Source organism: Scophthalmus maximus, chromosome 11 (genome assembly GCF_022379125.1).
Source record: "Scophthalmus maximus strain ysfricsl-2021 chromosome 11, ASM2237912v1, whole genome shotgun sequence".
NCBI lineage: Eukaryota > Metazoa > Chordata > Actinopteri > Pleuronectiformes > Scophthalmidae > Scophthalmus > Scophthalmus maximus.
In genome coordinates, this window is record NC_061525.1 from 23,335,001 (window position 1) to 23,355,334 (window position 20,334).

Below are 20,334 nucleotides of genomic sequence, written 5' to 3' on the forward strand. Positions count from 1 at the left end.
GAGGGGGAAAAGGAAAAAATCATACCGAACTGTCTCAGGATATTTAAAAAGGGACAGATTTCGATTTGTCAGAGACAGTGGTTTCAAAATATAAAACACCGCAATACAGAAAATATAATACCCCGTCACAGAAGGACTCAAAAAGTCAGAACGGATTCTGCCAAAAACTAATCCTGACGCTTAAAGTATAAAGACTCGGGAGAGTGTGTGTGTGTGTGTGTGTGTGTGTGTGTGTGTGTGTGTGTGTGTGTGTGTGTGTGTGTGTGTGTGTGTGTGTGTGTGTGTGTGTGTGTGTGAGCCCCGGAGCAGATCACAACATGTGTCTCTTTGCAATCCATCGCTGCCGAATGACGTGAAATGATGAAATGTGATGCAACACTCTCCAGATGTAATATGATCTGGTTCACGCGCAGCGTCACAATCCTGTTGAGAAGAATAGTGCAGAATACCAGTGGATCAGGTGACGTACTCTGGCCTCAGAGGAACCAGCTACAGTGAATAGCGTCATGGTCAATTAGTTATGGAGGTAAAACATAAAGTGAGGCAAAATTTTTACAACTATTTTGATGATCAAGTAGTTTTTAATGACTTCAGCTCCTTCAATGTGAATATGTTCTGGTTTCTTTGCTCCTCTGTGACAGTGAACTGAAGATCTTTGGTGTGTGGACGAAACAAAACATCATGTTGAGGTTCGCGAAACACATTTTTCAACATTTTATGGACCAAACGACTCATCAATAATGGAAAAAATCATTAGTTGCAGCACTAGTGATATACAGTAATGCGTTCAACCAACGCCTGGTCTGTATCCAATTATCTATGAACAATTATACATAATTAACATCCCTTTAGACATCGACCTCTCTCAACAAGAGTCTCTACCATTTAATTACGGTCATTAACACTGGACACCAGAAGAAGAGGAAGAGGAAGAAGAGGAAGGAGACGATTTGCCTGTCGGGCACAAACGTCCTTCAAATTCAATGTTATCCAAACTTTCAACATGTAATCTCCAATATCTTACACTGCAATTACTGTACTTCAGCTCAGTAATAAAAACCTTTACTTGGACTTCTTTGATTGGGTTTGATGTATTTGAATCTAGAATATCATTGTCTGTATAGGCTGCATCAACATATCTGCACTTTACTAAGACATGCATTTAGAACTGCAACAGTTAATTGATTCATTGATTACTGATTGATTACTAATTGATTACTGAATTAATCGCCAACTATTTTGATAATCGATTAATCGGTTCAAGTAGTTTTTATGAAAGAAAAAAGTTGAAATTCTCTGATTTCAGCTTCTTAGACGTGAATATTTTCTGGTGTCTTTGCTCTTTTTTTTTTTTTTTTTTTTACAATTTTATAACATTTTATGGACCAGACAACTAATCGATTAATCGAAAAAAAAATAAGCAACAGATTAATCGATTATGAAAATAATGGTTAGCTGCAGCCCTAAATGCATTACACAGCAGAGCATATGATAAAAACAAATCATCAAAAGACCTGCAAGGGAAGGGAAAACATATATTTTAGAAAGTGCAGTGCAGTTGTGAATTTGTTTTCCTGGACCAGCGATCTCAAAACTTCAGTAAAAGCAATTTATTAAAAAATTTTAGCATTAATATAGCATTTGTAAATATTGTGGGCTAGGCGCTTGACTTTAAGTCCACACTGAGCACAGACCCATGTCAGAAGTAGGTGTGGTCTAGTGCGTCAAGTTGCCCTCTCTCACAAAAGAAAAGGATTTTCTATTCAGAAGCAGCCGGAGCTTCTCGAGTCCTTCAGCGAGGACGAGCTGCTGGATCAACAGTAACGGACGGGAAGAGACGCGCGAGGGAGGTCAAACCAGAGCAGAGGCGTGAAATAATGAGTCCAAAGGAGAGAGAAACACGGTGACGCATAATGTGAAGCGAAGGAGAAGAGGTCTTCCGAGGCCACCGAGAGAGAGAGAGAGACCTGAGGGTGTGATGTGGGAGCTCTGGGGGAAAGTCTTTCCGTTTCATGTTCTCTAAATTACCCCCCTGTCTCCTGCCAAGTCTTCAGAAGCCTCGTTAAGGAGCCCAGTTGGGAGGAAGCTGGTCTGATCGTAGCCTGCTTCTGTACTAACTGACGGTCCTCCATGAACTGTTGAAAGAAAAATCCTCATAAAAACCTTCACTATGGTGGACGAGGACTTAATTGATCAAGGGTATCCGGGGGTTACTCCTGAGACTTGAGTAGACCTAGTTTAAGAATAGAAAAGAAAACATACACAAGTACAAAAAAAAGTATTCGAGGTGGATAAAAGGTTACATAGATATGGATAGACATGAAAAAGTAATGTTTAGTTGCAAATTGGGTGAGAAATATATATCCAATAGCTAAACGTTATAGATAAGCTAAAGGGTAGAAAGCTAAAAACAAGAATGGAAATAAATAGTTAGATTAAAGTAATGCGTTAATGATCTGGTTGTCAGCTAAAAGTACTGAAAATACTTCAAATAATTAGCTACCATTAGATTAAAAAGACGACATTGTAAGAATAAGAATTTCAGCAACTTTATTTGTGCAGCACTTTCAAAACAATAGCTAGGCTACAAAGAAGGCTACTTCCTGGAGCTAAAGTTAGCTAGCTGAAGGTAATGGACGATCAGCTGAGAGTATAGTCGTGTTTCCTAAAAGTGATGGATAACAGTTGAAACTGTACTCAGCTAAGCTAAGAAGTAAACTAAAAGTATGCGTATGAGTATTTGCCTGAAATCAGTTTGAAATTGCGAAAAGAACTGGATAAAGTACAATTACTTAAAGTAGTGGATACTGAAATAGCTAAAGTAAAATTGGTTGAATTAGTGAAGGTAATGGGGAAAATGGATTGTTAAGTTCTGCTACTCCAAGTAGGAAAAATGTAAATTTGACCAAACCAACCTTTATTTGTATGAATTTTTTACAAATGAATTGTTGATGTTGTATTAATTTAACAATATCCACTTTGATATAATCAGCTTCCCTAAGATCAACTGAAATGGATCAGCAGGTCTTTGGTGGGTAAATAAAACAAGGTTGGGGACCACTTTACAAGTTGAAGACTTTAAAACTCCTCTCAATACTGATCCCCTATCTCAAAGTTCTCCTCCATGGCTGCTGAGCATGGTGGGGTTTGCTAATGGCCTGCAGCCAGGAGGAGAGTCGCACACTGCTTCCCTATGTACTTCTATGAGGCCAACTGCAGAGTCACAGAGTTCTCAGTGGGCAGGAGGAGGGTCATCTATCTTTATTAGGCTACCACACATCAGTTGGCGGGGGGGGGGGGGGGTCCACTGATTTAAAAAGAAACAGCAATTATTGTAAATTCCGCCGGCGGTGTGACCATTTACGTGCAATCAGTTTTCGCGGCGGATACGTTGAAACGACAGATATCGTTATTCAAATTCCTGCTGAGCAACGGACATTTAATTCCACATCAGTGGGTCGGATTCCCCCAAAGATTTCTGTGTGTGTGTCATGTATTTTTATGCATATGTAGATGTGTGCATGCCTCTGCTCTGTCTCCTTCTCGTTATCTGGCGTGCTGTGGCGATCAGTGTGACAGCGTGATCCAGATCTGAGGTCCCGGTGTCAGCGACGGCATGAATAATTCACCTCGCTGTGTTCGGGGCGGTGCGCTGCTGCAAATGGCCGACACACACTGCATCAAGACTGCTGGGTTCGCCCCTTGACGTCTCTCTCCGTGGTTGTCACAAACAGTTTTGGTGCTGAACCCAGAATCATGCCTTGGCTCTCCACCTTCTCAGAGAGCACAGGTTCACTCCGTGGTCGCGGCAAATTGGCTTAATTCAGTGACTGTGCGGCGCCATCTGTTGATCAGACGCGGCTGCGTGGAGGCAGACTTCTCTTGCTGAGTTTTGTATTTGCCTCAATTAATTTTCCGCATAACAAAAAAAGGCACACGCATGAATAATCCTGCTCAGTTAATGTGGCAGGTTGGTTTCATTGTTTTTTGTGTGTGTTCGTATATATGTGTGTTTGTGTTTATCTGAACTTTATATTTCTTCTACTTGCTGGAAATAATGTTTCACAGAAATCTCGTTGATTCGATCCTCTCCTACATCTCTTGAACTCAGTTCCCCCGAGTGAAGAGACCGAACCCAAGAAACACTTCACAACCACATCATCAGCGTTATTTTCCCCGACTTGACAAAGTTCCTCCAGATCCTCACACGACGTTTATTTTAAAGGCCGAGCTACTTTCCGTGATTAGTAAAGTGACATTTAGAATCGCTGGCGTGACCCTTTAACTTTTCCATTTTCCCATTATCAGATAAGTTGAAATAAGGTCCCAGATCTCAGTGTGTGACACCCGTGATGCTCAATCAATGAGGCTCTCTTTAGGTCATGGATGAAATACACTGAATGGCCACAGTTGCCCTTTTAGTTGTTTGACCCTTTGACCACACAACCTTCAGGAAAGAGGATCGACTGTGTCTCGCTGCCCTTCTGGTATGGATATGTGAAAATTGATTGTGTTTTTTGGTTTGTTTCGTTAATGGTATGGATTGAATCGGATTTTCGACTCGGAAGGTCGGAGGAAATTCGCCACATCGACTTCCGAGCTCCGAGAGCTGAGTTCTGAGGTTTTGTCCAGGGACGTGCGGACAGGGGGATGCGGGGATCGAACCGCCGACCCTCTCTACCTCCTGAGCCACAGCCACCCAAATATGACACAAAGACAAAACAGGATTGTGGCTAATTCCTGCTAATTCCTGCTAATATGTAATACTGCTGATGATTCTGAAATACTCAGGTGGGACACGAATATATGGGTTGAATGGAATTATTGTAAGTCGCTTTGAACGAAAGCATTGATCAGCTAAGTCAACGTAATTTAATGTATTAATCTCGGTAGTTTCGAAGAAGTTAGCAGACTAACGCTAACCTTTGAGTGGCTAACTCTCTGGCGTCAAGTAGGCTAACTTCATGTTAGCTCAAAACACTTTGTACAGGTGCAAATTAAATCAGCATTATGTCGTCTCTGGCGACTTTCATCCGTCCGAAGAAAGTAGAAAACTGACCAAAACTTGCTAACGGAAATAGCCAGGTGGAGCTAACGCTAAATGGAAGGAGCTCCGCCCCATTAGATTATCACCTGGCTAATGTATTCTTACACTAGCATAGCTGTCAGCTAATGTTAGCTAAAAAAGGTGACCGCTGTCAACAAACACCAGATGAATAGTCACATACTTTAGTACTGTTGTTCTTTATCATTAAAGTATAGAGTGTGTTAAACTCAGAAGAGGAAAAAGACAGTCAAACTGTTTTTTACACTATTTTCTTTGACGTTTTACGAACAGCAACTACTGTGTTTTGATGTGATGACATGTGTCAATAGAAAGTATAAGATGAATGTAGTGTACAGAGGAAGAAGAGCAGAAAGAAAGGAGGAAGGAGGTGTTCACCTGGACACATGAATCTGAGTCAGATGTGTGCAAACATGACTAAGGACTTTATTAACCAAATCATTTCCCCCATAATATCCACAAATAAAAGTGATCTCTTTATATATATTCACATTGTATAATTTCATAGTGTGACAAAAAATTATCTTTTTCATTTCTCTTTTTTTTTTTTCTTCTTCTTCTTTTTTTGATTTCCAGCCATTCCTATTAATAGTCATTTGTTCAGTCGCCATGCAGTCATCGGAAAGGTTGGAAAACATTACGTTTGGTCAGCATTGGCGCTCGTGTCCGGCGTCGCTCGTCCTCCTCCTCCTCTTCGTACTGTGGTGCTAAAAACCCGCTCTGTTACCCAGTCACACATTTCATCACACTGCCACAATAAAATAAAAAATAAATTAACAAAGCAATGTTCTCCCGCTGAAGTGCTGCAGAGTCGTCCTCCTCCTCCTTTCCCCTCATTGTACTTGTTGTTGTTTTTTTGTAGACATTTTCTATTTTTATATAATAATAATAGTAATAATAATAATAATGACTATAATTGTCCTCGATATAAATTCAATAGTATTTTTTTCTCTTTCTCAAATTTTTAAATAAATCATTTTGGCAAATCCTCGTATGTGGTCACGTTAGAATAAAAGAATACTCGAGTAGAAAACAAAAACCTGTGCGAGAAAAGAAAAAAAAAAAGAATCCATCGGAAGAGACGCGCGACGCGTGAGCGAATGAAAAGAGGTGAAACAGCAACAGAGAAGAGCGACAGAGGAGAGAAAAGAAAGGAGTGAAAGAAAGAAAGAAAGAAAGAAAGAAAGAAAGAAAGACAGACCCGAAGAAAAAGCATCCACTTCAGACACGTGTCAGAAACGGCTCTATGTACAACAGTTTCTGTTGTGGAAAACTGTTCGTCCTGTGCCTGTCGTCCGTCTCTCGTCCTTCCTCCTCACGGTGTGTCCGCAGTATTCCTGTTGTGCGTGTGTGCGTGTGTGTGTGTGTGTGGTGTGTGTGCGTGCGTGTGTGTGTGTGTGTGTGTGTGTGTGTGTGTGAAGAAGTCCGATGTGCGTCCCAGTGTTATACCAGAGTGTAGGACTTGGCATAGGGGTTGTTGCTCTGTTTCAGGTGTCCTCTGGAGTCCAGCAGCGACTCCTGGGAGGTGCTGAGCTTGGCAGCCTGTGCTTGGCTAAGGTCTCCTGAGGAGGGGGCGTCCGCCCGGACCTCGCCCCGGGCCTCTCCCCTCTCCCGGACATCCCTGTGCGGGAGGGTGGAGGCGGTCCCCGGCTGCCACTGCTGCACCTCCCTGGGCGAGGGCACTTCCATGGGGGTGGGCTCCATGGGAGGTGGCCGCTTCAGGGTGCGGCTCCTCTGCGGCTCCAGGCAGGTCTGGCCCATAGCTCCTCCTCCTCCTCCTCCTCCTCCTCCTCCCGCTGCTCCTCTCGTTTCCCCTGTAGCACCAACTCCGCTTGCTCCTGCTCCTCCTCCTCCTCCACTGCTGCTGCTGCCACTGCTGCTGCTGACTCCTCCCCCTCGGGCTGCCAGTGGCACACCCCGGTTCAACAGGAAGTCCATACGGAGGTAAGGCGGCAAGTGGACAAGTTCTCCCCCTGGGCAAGAAACACAGGAGAGGGAAGCAGGTCAAATTAAGGTTTAGTCAAATTACAGCGTCCGTGCGTTATGGTATTATCGCATGTTGTTGGACAGTAGGGTGAATACTTGTACCTGCTGGAAACAAGGTAAAGACTGATGAGACTGCACCAAAAACAGTTCAGTTTCGTGCCATAAACCAAAACAAAGCACTGAAAAACACTAAAAGGTGTCACCTTTAACATTACACGTCATTTGATCAATTTTTGATATAAAAAATACTGATGTGAGCGCATTATTTCTTCAGAAAAGGACTAATGTTGTGTCATTCCCCTCTAAAAAATAATCAGAAATTATCTGAAGATAAACATATATTCTTAAATTCCCAACAAATACCTGCAAAATAAAATGACTTCTAAACGTACACTTTGACTTTAAGAAGTTTAGAAAGCAGGTCTAACTTCTGATTTGTCTCCACACACTCTATTATTCCTCTTCTGTGTAAATGAACTGCATAGAGAGTTATTGAATAAATCCATATTTGACTCACACTCTCACAGTTACGTTCGCTCACCTCTGGCCCTTCGGGGACATAACTATGATTTTAATGTAAACCAATCTTCTGAATCTATTGGATTTTATTATAGCTGTAATCTGGGGGGGCAAAATTGTGCAGAACATTATGTAACAGGAAGGGGAGGAACATTACAACGTTATCTTTGGCCTGATGCAATGATCTGAGTTATCTCTCCTTATCGTGACGGAGAGGAATGATGGGCCGAGTCTCCACCACCAGAAAGTTCTGTATGTAAAGTATAACCACACAAATCACTGATTGCATTTGGGCAAAAAACAAACAAACCCGTCTCTGTGCCGAAAGTTTAGCTGAGGCGAAGAGCTGGAGTCTTCATGCCTGCAGCGAAACAAACCACGTCACATCATTTAGCTTATCACCTGGCTAATGTAGGCTAACGCTAGCATGTTAGCTACAAAGATGACCGCTGTCAACAAACACCAGATAAATAGTCACATACTTTAGTATAGTTGTTCCTCAGCTCTATCATTAAAGTATAGAATGTGTTAATAGAAGAAGAAGAGGAAAATGATGTGATGACGTATCAATAGAAAGTGTGTGTGAGTCAGATGTGTGCAAACATGACTAGGGACTTTAATAACCAAAGATTACACACTGGTGCTTTACTTAAGGAAACGTAAGTTACACACTGTGTGTGTGATGACGATGACGATGTGCAGTGATGCAAGTTAATTCCGGAAAAGGGGACAGAAAGAATAAATAATTGGAAGAACTAATGATGTTTATAGGTATATGAGTGCTAGCCGCTATAGCTACACCCAGTGTTTGTAGACGTAGTGACGCTCAGTGTTGATTTTGTCGATGAAAATTTGGACAAAATGTGACTTAAAAACATGACGCGGACGTGACTACGTTAACTTTTAAACACTACGACGTCAACTAAGTCTACTCAGCCTCGCGGCTGAACTGACGAGACATCTTGGCCAGATACGGACTTGAAAAAGTACTTTCCAAAGCTCAACCCCTTAAAAAGAAAAGTCAATCTTTCAGTAATTGTCTGAGGCGAGACACTTTGAGTCGGTTCGGTGAGTTTACGGTGCCTCCACTGTTGTTCAATCTCTTTTACTGCTTGAATTACATATTTAACTGAGCAAATGAGCCCGTCACAAAGGGGGATCGGGTTGCCAGATCTGGTCTGTATTGTTTAACGCATCCTCACGTTCATCTCTCAGAGATCAACAGACATGTGTTCGAGTCATTGCTGAAATCATTTTTCAACATGTTCCCTCTCCCACACGTGCGCGCACACACACACACACGTAACACACACACACACACACACACACACACACACACATGTAACACTGTGTGTGTGGACACAGACATGCAACACAGTTCCTGCACATGTACAGTCCAGCATCATGTGACCTTGGAGAATGGATTCCTGGGTTCACAGGAAGGATGAATAATTCACCGTGTTTCATAATACGCCCCCCCTTGGGGCCAGCGGAGATGACGAACGGCCTCGCAGTGGTAATTGAATTAAATGTAGATTTAAGTGTTGCAGTGGGAGCTCATTAGAAATGTAGTGCGGGAAAATGAATCAGCCCGTAAATTGTCTGAGTATTGTACAGCGATGTGACCGGAATGCAACAGCAGCTCTCTGCAGACACACACACGTGATTTTGATTTACATACATTTTCTGGAGACTCTAAGATTGACTAGAACTTCTACTCGGCTAACCCTCACCGTAACCCCTAACCCTTAACCTAAACCTAAACCGAAGCCTAACCACAAAAACACGCCCCTCGCTCAAAGTTTAATGAGGCACAATCCGTCCTTCTGCCTTTGACCTTGCGCTGGACAGGTGAGGTCGGCTCGGGTCAGTCAGACGTAATGGAGACGGAGAGGAGGTCGGAGCTGGGTCACTCAGCAGCTGTCAGTCAAACTGGCCTCCGCACTGGGTCTAAGTTTCAACGGATTATTATGTGACATTTTAGTGGGAAGATCTTTTCCTGTTTCAAGTGAGCTCGAGAAAGAAGAATCCCACCAAACACCTCCAGGATGAACCGCTCCGTTGGGATTTTGGGAACCCCAAATTAAATCTTGTGGGACGTCTTCCTCTGTGATGCTACTGGCCCATGCTTTTAGGAAATGATGTGTGAAGTGATGTGTGAAACAAATTCTAACGAATTCTTCTAAATCCTATAGGAGATTATTATTATAATTTAAACTCTTAAAGTCCTGTGATTAATATAATTGGTGCAAGAGTTGCTGCGGATTTCTGTAACTGTAACTGTAACTGTACGCCTCCCAGAAAATCTCACCCTTATTATTTCACAGTCCATTGACACTAGTCAGCTGAAATACATTTTGACATGACATTCTAATGAATATATTTTTCTACATAATAGACTTTTTGGTCTGACTCACAGATTATGTAAGAAATGTACGTCCAATTTCTCAGATTAAACAACACCTTATATATATATAGATATATATATATATCTATATATATATAGATATATATAGATATACTCGCACAAATAAACAGTCGACAACCTACCTACAGTAAACCGTGGAGGCAACGCTGGACTCTGTAACTGACACCGGAGTCTAGCGCTCAGCGGAGCCTGAAAGGCGAAGGGTCTGGTGTTACACTCTCCGAACCGTCTCCGCTGTGGAGCGGCAAAGTGCTGTTTTGTACTGAGTGACATTAGCTCCAGATGAGTCTGACAGATTAGCCTCCAGTTGCCCTCTCTCTCCCTGGCGGACGGGTCATATGAGTCCGCCGCGCCGCGCACAAACCTTCAAAACATAATGAGGCCCTGCGAAACGTAAGACGGCGATCCGATGGCGCCGAGTCTCGTCTGAGGATCCCGGGACAGAACGCCTCCAACCACGCTAATTATCCGTGTTGTTATCAGATCCATGGCGGCAGATCGATGGATGGACGTGACGTGTCCTTGTGTCTAGGGAGAAAGGCCTCTGTCTTTTTAAATGTCCGTCGGTCGGCAGCACGTCGACATGCTCCGCCAGACCTCGTAATTGATCTGCAGCGCGAGCAGAGAGGGTCATGTCAGGGAAGACTACAAACTTGAGAGCGTAATGAACGAGCAAGAAAAAAAGTTTTCTGTTTTCTTTCAGCAGAAGACCTCCCTGGGGTGCGACTGGAGGGAGTGGATCTAATAATCCTTGTTTATAATGTGTGATGGGCTTGTGCACTGTGTTTCTGGCTCTAAAGGTTGGAGGCAAAAAGCGAGCAGCTGCATCCCGGTGAAGACGAACAGGTACAGTAGATAAAAAAAACCTGGAACACTTCCCCAGAGTCTAATGTGCCATACGCTGATTTAATGAGACTTTACTGTACGTGGCAGCAGCCTGGAGGCTGTCAGGATGCATTTTTATATTAAATTAGTACTTCACCAAGGTGATGATCAAACAAGTCATATTTCAGAGTTAATTGAGAGGCTTTAACAGACGAGGACCAACTAATACGAAGTGACCAAATACAGTTCCCTTTCTGAAATGATGAAAATGGATGACAGAAGATTTATCCTGTTGCATCGCTGAAACTGAACAATGTTTTTTCCTTTACTTTAAAGCCCCAGTGTGTAATTTTAGTAATTTTATGGCAGCATCTTGTGGTGTCAAACCGCAACCCACCGAGCGACCGACAGGGGACACTTTATGGCGGAGCACCGCCGATTACATTTCCGGTTTCCTGGCAGCGTCTGAAAGTTCAACGTGACCGCGACGTACTCTGGAGCGTTTAGTTCAACAACCGTATTCAACACGACGTAGAAACATGGAGACTCACATGGAGGTCGGTCCACCTCATGGAACTATATTTAACTCTTATATGAACACATGGTTATGGACGATATATTCAATTTCTGTGAATAAGTTCTTCTGAATATTACACACTGTAGCTTTAAGTGCTAGTTCATCAGCGGCAGCCATCTTGGCTCCTTACCAAACTCGCTTCTCTCCGCGTCACGGTATTAACCCCGCCCGTTATCAGATCATCAGTTGTGATTGGACCTCCAAGATTTCTGCCGGCTGGAAATCACTTTCCAATGGAATGAAATGAAATGAGCTCCCAGAATTCATCTGGGTCCCAGGCTGGTTGTGGGCTACTTTCACTACTACTGCTGTTGATTTTGTCCCCAAAAACTAGAAGCTACAGCAGAGACTGTTGGGGAGTTAGTGGAGGTCGGTCCTGAATGTTAGCAGGTAAAAGACAAGGTGGACTGAGTTCTGTGTGTGTGTGTGTGTGTGCGCACGCTTCCTCCTTCCACCTCCTCACCAGGTCTGTGTGCCTTGGGCGCGGCCATGTTCATGACCCTGCTGACATCCTGAGGTTTGGGCGGCGAGGCGGTGAAGCGGCAGATGCCCGACTCGGACGGCGTGCTGGACGTCATGCTGTCGGTGTAGTCGTTGGTCCCCGCCGTCATCTGTTCGGACGAGGTGTCCGAGATGAAGCACTCGGTGATGGTGAACTTGGCGTGGCGGAGCTGCTCCTCCATCTTGGCGTGCTCGTAGGCCCGGGCCAGCTCCTCGTAGGTGGAGGAGGCGCTCTCCGTCGACACCATGCTGCTCCGCGCGCGATCTGTCGGGTCAACACAGCTGTCAGATACATGTTGTCACATTCCCAGACGTTCAAGCGTCCCCCTCCTCCGCGGCGACCTCCTCTACCTGTGTCCTGCGAGGGGCTGACACTGTAGCTGTCGCTCTCCTTGTCCACAGACCCGGTGGCGCGCGGCGTGGGGAGCCTCCAGTCGGTGGTGAGGGTGTGCGAGGAGCTGGTGGGGTGCGGCCGGTTGAGGGTCCACTGGCTGGCGTAGCGGCTCCGCGCTGCGGCAGGACCAGCTTTGGCAGTGCGTCTGGCTGTGGGATCTGGTGAGGAGAGGGAGAGGAGGGCGGAGGGGGTTGGTTCGTGAAGAGGGAACGTACAGTCAACACAGAAACCTAGTTTTGTTCGAGGCAGAATCCTCTGACACGACATTATATATCGCGTTAGTATGACGGGAACATTTGGTTTTGATTCATTTAGAAATATTCCTTTAAATCTGGGATCTGAACTCATTCAAGTCCAACAGCTTCTATTGGGTGAATAAATACACATCAGTCTCTGTAAAATCTGTATTTTATTCATACTTCAGTGTTCACTGAGAGAGTCACTGTTTATCTGGAATTGGATTCTTTCTTATTTGTCCGGTGACTTTGCTCTGCTTCACTTTATCAACATCACATTTCTCACAGATAATGTTCAGATGTTGTGCTATGGATTGATAAAGTTTTGTGCATTTTTGCATTATTTCATCGGGGATATTCACTGTAAAAATGCATTTTAAAAAACGAACATTACTCAATTTTCTTTTATGTTGTGTTCCAACTTCATTATACGTTATATATTTAAAGATGTAGAAATATTCCTGTAATCTGGGATCTGAATTTATTCAAATCCAGGATCTTCTACTCTGTGAATAAAAAGACATCAAACAGTAAATTCATATTTAATCCACAAGATTACTTGAGTTTTTACTGAGAGAGAGAGTCACTGTTTATTGTCACTGTAATTGGATTCTTTCACATTTGTCCATTTTGAAAACTGAGTTTGTCTCTAGGAGAATATTTCATTTCCAGCTCACTCTGTCATAAATTCAATGAAGAAAGAATATTCCTGTCATCATTCTTTAGTGATGGAATGAAACCAACAAGACACATTTGCCTCCAGCAGCTGGGCTCTAATCTTCTGATAATGTAGACATGGACCAATTCAGGATTTTTTTGGGGGGGAAATTTCCATACGTCCGTACACTGAGGAACAACGGACCCTGCAGAGCGAGGAGGAGGCGAATGTATGTTTCCCTGCCGTGTTGTGCTACAAACCCTTCAGCGAACAACCAACATCACCATACAGCAATATTATCATCAATCTCAAGCTCCGACTTCCTCCACAGAGACACACTGTATAAATAATATTCCTGCTGTATGCACCGCTGGGCCGAATCAGAACTTTGGGACCCTTCAGAAATGCTCCGGGTGCAGAGAAGAATAGTGCTGGTGCAGTAATTGTGGTAGTAATTCCATCAGCGGGCGGATGGAGGGATGAAATGATGGAGGTGTTTGGCCGACAGCAGTGGGGGAAAAAGAGGAAAAGGCGCTGAGTCAGCAAATGGAGTTCACGCCCCATTGGCCAGGTTAAATGAGCCAATCACACGACTGTCTGCCTGTGTGTAAATGTGTGTGTGTGTGGATGTGATGAGCGCTTGGCTTTTGTCTGTGCTTGTGTATGCAAGTGTGTATCAGGACAGGTGTGTGTGTGTGTGTGTGTGTGTGTGTGTTATCCTCTACATCCCCAAAGAAGGGTTTTCAGGATTTAATATTTGAAAAGAGAGTCGTATTTGCAATTTAAATAAAAAATATGTAGGATGCAATATTTGAATGCTAATTTGAGATGTGAAATTTATTCCGAAAAAGAGTCCATAAGGAGTCTTGAGCAGAATATTATTGATGGATGATACCACTGCATGAAACGCACCAGTGCCCCGATTTGAGCTTATCGGTGATACGGCAGATATGAACCATGACTGAAAAAGCCTTGTATGTTAATGTAAGATGCTGATTTTTTTCTGCAGATTGTTTAACTGATATTTTATATTTGGTGCTGTTGTTTCAAAAAGTTCAAACTTAACTGTAAAATTAGCAACGGGATGGAAAAAAATGTAGCAACTTAATCAGGTGCAGGTCTACCTGTACTACAACTATCAAAAAGTGAACATCACTACTGTACAGTAGCTATGGGGGGAGGGGAACTGTATCAAATACATGCTTCATCTTCTCAAATATCCTCGTAGTGCTAATCTGAGCGTGTGTGTGCGTGTAACGTAAGTGCACGATCGGGTGAGGATGTGTCGCGAAGCGGAAGGGACATCTCTCGTCTTCATCAGTTCTGCTCCAGCGGAGCTCGACCACCAGAGGATGAGAGGCCGAGAGGCTGCTGGGTCTCACACACCGTACGATGGCCGTCGACGGTTATGCTACAGTAAGACAAGGTGGAAGCTGGAAAGGTCATTTGCCTTGAATGTAATTCAGATATATGTTTAATACAATACCATTATGCTTCTCTATAGTCGCGCACGGCCCGTCCATATGGGCGGGTGGGGAACTCATTTTATTTTAATCGTCAGGCGCCCACGTGGGCAGGAGGGGCAGAGCCCCACTGAAAAATATCAACCCAAAAACATAGGTCCTCCTCATAGATTTGTTAATTTCCACGTTAAAATACCAAACTTTGATATAAATATGACCTGTTCAGTAAGTTAGTCAACATTTTTTGTTTTTTTTGGGGCTGATTCAAATATTCATTTCAGTGTTTCGTCTCAGTTTGTTGCATCGTGCAATACTGGGGCAGGAGACGCTGGCAGATTTATCACATCGCCTAGTGGTCAAAGATGGGAACTACAATAATCGCAAATAGAGGCTCATTTGCCCCACGGCTCCATTTTGCATCCTTCCCCTGTTTTCTTGAGTTAGTCCGCCACGCGCACGTTCACACTTACTGGCAGCGTCTGTTGTGTCTAATATTAATATTATTACTAATATTTTTTTCAACGTTCGAGCGACTAAATTTGTAAGAGATGTTGGTGATTAAGCAGCTTGGACCTGATAGACCAGACATTCATTCTGCTATGTTTATGTACTGTCTATTCTGTAGAGTAGTAATTATTAAAACGTGACTACTTTGATAAGCACGTAATACACTTAATTGTTAAAATAATTCATTCAAAACCAGAATACCAGCTTCATCCACACCACAATCCACACCGTCGTTAGTGACACAGGATATAGCAGCATATAATATTAGTAAAAGAGAGTAGTAAATGTTGAGCACTGACGGTGGTGGGACTCACTGGTTCCGGGCCTGGCGTCGGACACGTCCACCAGCGGCCCGGTGGCCTGGGACAGGGACTGGTAGTGGACCGTGTGCGTCACCGTGGAGGACTTCTGCTTGTTCGTCTCCCCGAAGTCGTTGTCCGTCAGCAGCACGGTGGACCTGTCGTCTGCGGAGAGACGGAAAGTCAGAGAGCAGAACCAAAAGTCTTCCGTCGCCAGCGCTGACGATGAGCACGAGGGGTCTCACCGATTGTCTCCATGGTGTCCCGCTCCTCGATGAGCAGCTGCGCTCTGGGGATGTCGATGTGCATCCTCAGCGTCTGCTGCTGCTTGTTCACCGTGTCCGGCGTCCGCGTGTTCTTACTGCGGAGATTAGCGAGGGAGAATTCATTCACTTCTCAGCATTATATCGCAGAAAAATGCTAATTCATTTAAGCTGATAAGTAACTGTAAGAAAGGCGAGAGGGGGGATACGGCATATATACATTTGATTTTCTTTACTGATATAAGCTACTGCAACTCTGGGGCTACAGTGTGATTTATTCCCCCGCTGCGGGGCATAAATTAAAATTAAGCATACATACCTCATCAGCATTTCCGCCAGACTTTTGGCATCTGTGAAGTCAGCAAAAGAGGCAGTTAATACCACAATAGGTCTGTCCCAGTTGATAAGCTACAGCCGTGGACATACTGTACAGTCACAGACCACTCCGCTCACAAAGAGGCGATGAGAGAATCTCGAAGAAGAGACACTGAAGTTACAAGAGCAAAGTTGAACCCCACGTTCGGTGTGAGACAGTTGAACTTGTTTCTGATGCTCATAAACATCAAGATAATTCAATTGTATGACAGCCTGCATACTGTATCTTTTCCTTGGTCTGCAGGTTCTTGAAATCTTCTGGAGGGTCTGTATATTTTCTCTAACTTTAATCTCAGTATTCTCACTTTAATCTCAGAATTCTAACTTTAATCTCTGACTTTATTCTCAGTATTCTGACTTTAATCTCAGAATACCGACTTTAATCTCTGACTTTATTCTCAGTATTCTGACTTTAATCTCAGAATACCGACTTTAATCTCTGACTTTATTCTCAGTATTCTCACTTTAATCTCAGAATACTGACTTTAATCTCTGACTTTATTCTCAGTATTCTCACTTTAATCTCAGAATACCAACTTTAATCTCAGAATTCTGACTTTAAAACTCAGAATTCTAACTTTAATCTCAGAATACTGACTTTAATCTCAGAATTCTAATTTTAAAACTCAGAATTCTGACTTTGATCTCAGAATTCTAACTTTAAGACTCAGAATTCTGACTTTAATGAAAGAATTCTAACTTTAATCTCAAAATACTGACTTTAATCTCAGAATTCTAACTTTAAAACTCAGAATTCTGAATTTGATCTCAAATATGACTCATAATTCTGACATTATTCTCAGTATTCTGACTTTATTCTCAGTATTCTTACTTTAATCTCAGAATTCTGACTTTAATTCTCAGACATTATTCTCAGTATTCTGACTTTATTCTCAGTATTCTAACTTTAATCTCAGAATTCTGACTTTAATCTCAGAATTCTGACTTTAATTCTCAGACATTATTCTCAGTATTCTGACTTTATTCTCAGAATTCTAACTTTAATCTCAGAATTCTGACTTTAATTCTCAGACATTATTCTCAGTATTCTGACTTTATTCTCAGAATTCTAACTTTGAAGTCAGAACTCAAATAAATGTTTCACGTGTGGCTCTTATCCTCTTCCGTTCAAACTGTAAACTGCCATCTTGAAGGCTTCACCTCTGAGTCTCTTGAGCCGCTGCTCCCTGCGCCTCCTCTTCAGCACCATGAGCATGATGAAGACCAGAACGGCCACGACGAGGACGGAGGTGATGGTCACCACCATCTTCAGCCCGCCGCTGCCGGACATGTTGTCGGAGATGGGATCTCCCGTCTTCAGCAGGGGAGGGATGGTGCCTTTTGAAAAGGGGAATTAACATATTCAAACATTAACGAGGAGTTAATGATATCACCGACATGTGGATGTGCTTTGACACAACACAGTCAAAGATTATAGGGAAGAAAAAAAAAATCGGACGACAAATCCCTTGAGCTGCGTTTTCCAATTGACTAGAACTATTTAAAAAAGTAATTATTCCTTTTGTCAACACATGGAGTGAACACATCAAGTGGTTGAGGTTCTCTCTCAGCCACCTATAGCTGTTCTTCTGAGCTGTGGGAGAGCGAGAACTCCGACGCAGACAGACGCCACAGAGATACTGAAGCTCCTGTAGCTGAGCTTTATTGATTCTCATGTTGTCAGCAGAAACAGGCTCTGTGTGACAAGCTGTGAAACGTGCGGAGGTCCCCTCATGTCCGCCTTTTCATTAAGTTCAACATTAAAATATGTAATTTAATAAATTCCTCGGACAGTGTAGAAAAAGCCTGTTGGGGCAATAAGTTTGAAGGAGACTTGAATATAACTGTGAGTCTCCCGGGCAACTGGAGAACACACACACACACACACACACACACACACACACACACTGACAGGCAGCTTACACGTCTCTGCAAAAAAAAGAAAAACCCCTTCAAAGAAAATGCATGAATAGTCTGGAGCGCGGAGCTCTCGCCGCACCTCCTTTACCCCTTTACAGCTTATACGTTTCCTTTGTGTGTGATTGACACAATCTGTTGCCGGTGGCAAATAAAGCAACATCTGAAGTCCCAGTTTCCTCCATCGACCGAGCCGTCGGAGTACCTGTCAAGTTAGTTCGGAGGCTTACAACACTGTAATCTTAAAGCTCATATACATGCAGAGCTGCTGAACAGGACTTGATGCTCGAACAGCGTTGAACCAATTTGTTGCAGTAGAGGTGCAAAAATTGTTTTTACTCTTGGACGTAAAGATTCTGTTTCAATAAAAACTGACCAGTGGTTGTTATTAAAATGTTTCCTCAATCGCCCTCAAAACTTTGCGACTGTACATCAGTCTCACAACACTTAAAGATGCACAGGATATGATATTGAAGGAGATATATAATGCTCATATTCAGGTTCATTATGTAAATTTGGGTTATTAGTTGAGAAGGTCCACATGCTGTAATGTCCAGTGTTCTGGCTCCCGCAGGTTTTCTGAGCCTTGTAATTGTTATTTAAAAAAAACAAGGTCATTAAAAATCACGATTGTTTTCACTATGTTGATATTGGACCTGTGATGTAACAGGGAACAGGAAACAGAAAGTCTGTTGCTGTTTTCTCCTCAAGCTGAGACCTGCAGATCTACGTGCACATGTTCAGTACAGTCTGTAAGTTTGCGATTAAAAAATAATTAGCTTTTTCGCTAGCATTAGCGCGTTAGCATGTTGTCTCGCTAGCTAGCTATGTCTAACTTGGCCTGTTCATTTCACGTGAGCACAAAGACTAATTTGATGAGTTGTTGAATGTTTTGTTGAACATTATTTTTACAGGGAGTTCTCTCTCGCTATCGCTTTACCCAGCTTTGTTCGTGGGCGTGTCAGGCTAGCCGCTAGAGGTGCTTCATGCACGTACGCAATATGTTGATGTCACCATGTTACGGAAATATCGTCCAGACTGCTGACGAGGCGTTTGACCTCTAACACACTAGAGGAAAGGGAAAGGGTGAAAAAGCACAACATATCTCCTTAAAAGAACATTAAAAGAAGGGAAAGTAAGTTTGACATCCAAACCCCTTGTTATTAATCTTTAGACTCCTTTCATTAATCCATATCATGTTATCTGTGAACTTCATTAACTGAATCTTCGGCGAGATTTTCAGTTTGGAGGTCCGTCTGATTAAAATGTTGTTCTTGCATAATCAGTGTCAGTACCACTTGCTCCGAACAACAGCGGCCTATCGTGATCCCTGCCGTGATCCTCCATATCTGTGCAACCGCTCCAATATCACAAACTCACTTCCGTCAGCGTTGAGCGTGGCGAAGGTGATCCGCTTTTCTGCCGAGCCGGCGCTGTTGGTGACCTTCATCTGCAGCTCGTACCAGGTGGCTTCCTGCAGGTCGTACAGGACGTAGCTCTTGGTCAGCGAGGTGCGCTGGGCCGTGGTCCAGGTGGCCGAGTCCACCGCCCGGTACTCCAGGATGAAGGAGGTGATGGGGCAGCCGCCGTTGTTCCAGCCGACCAGGTTGAGCCTGGCCCGGGTGGAGTTGATGCTGGTGAAGAGTTCGTGTTCTTTGGCAAACTGGGGTTCTGGGGGAGAGGGTAGATCCAGTTATGATCAAAGAGCACAGCTTGGCACAAACTGTCAAAGTCGACCCACACTTTTCACTTTTACAGGCAAATAAAAGTGACTGTGAGTGTTGTTGTTTTTTACCGAACTTTTCTATATTTTGTGGGAGGTTTGGGGATATGAGTTGTTTGGATGAATTCAAATGTTACTGTTGTCAAATTGCAGCGACAATAACACTCTAGTTCGTTCTACCACTAGACTTATTGATCACAAACTGTCGTGTAGATATGGGAACACGACTCCCGAATTAGGCTGCTTTGAATCATCTCAGACAATGTGGTTATTGCAGCGCTGCATTTTTTTTGGACTGACCCTAAAACTCAAAAGACTCACAATGGTAGTTTTGACATTCCCTACCTTTCCCGTGGGTCTTGGCTTCAATGATCTCACTGATGCGCCCTGGCCCCACTGCATTCTGGGCCGTCAGAGTGAATTTGTACCAGGTGCCGCACTTGAGGTTCTCCAGACGGTACGAGCGCTCGCTGGGACTGATCGGGAAACTGCCCCACTGCTCGCTGTTGTCTTCGGAGTACTGCAGGATGTAACCTGAGGAGGAGAACGAGTGAGTGTGAGAGAAGATTCTGAAAAGACCATCATACAGACGTCCAAG

The 20,334-nt window shown here is 43.5% G+C and overlaps 1 protein-coding gene across 5 annotated transcripts in view; it reads right to left on the reverse strand.

Annotated features, from left to right (window-relative positions):
- Nucleotides 1-5,469: 5,469 nt before the first annotated feature.
- The window catches only part of dscamb (Down syndrome cell adhesion molecule b), a 127,616-nt gene continuing 112,751 nt past the window's right edge, over nucleotides 5,470-20,334 (reverse strand). For 2 of the 5 annotated variants that reach the window (XM_035623309.2, XM_047335730.1), the window contains exons 25-33: nucleotides 20,082-20,270; nucleotides 19,394-19,684; nucleotides 17,258-17,434; nucleotides 16,041-16,071; nucleotides 15,704-15,819; nucleotides 15,459-15,623; nucleotides 12,253-12,453; nucleotides 11,864-12,166; nucleotides 5,470-7,038 (exon numbers count right to left, since the gene is read on the reverse strand). In XM_035623309.2, the coding sequence (XP_035479202.2) occupies nucleotides 6,509-7,038; nucleotides 11,864-12,166; nucleotides 12,253-12,453; nucleotides 15,459-15,623; nucleotides 15,704-15,819; nucleotides 16,041-16,071; nucleotides 17,258-17,434; nucleotides 19,394-19,684; nucleotides 20,082-20,270 (2,003 nt within the window). In that variant the 3' untranslated portion in view covers nucleotides 5,470-6,508. The other 3 variants (XM_047335732.1, XM_047335731.1, XM_047335733.1) reach the window with 2 other exon arrangements.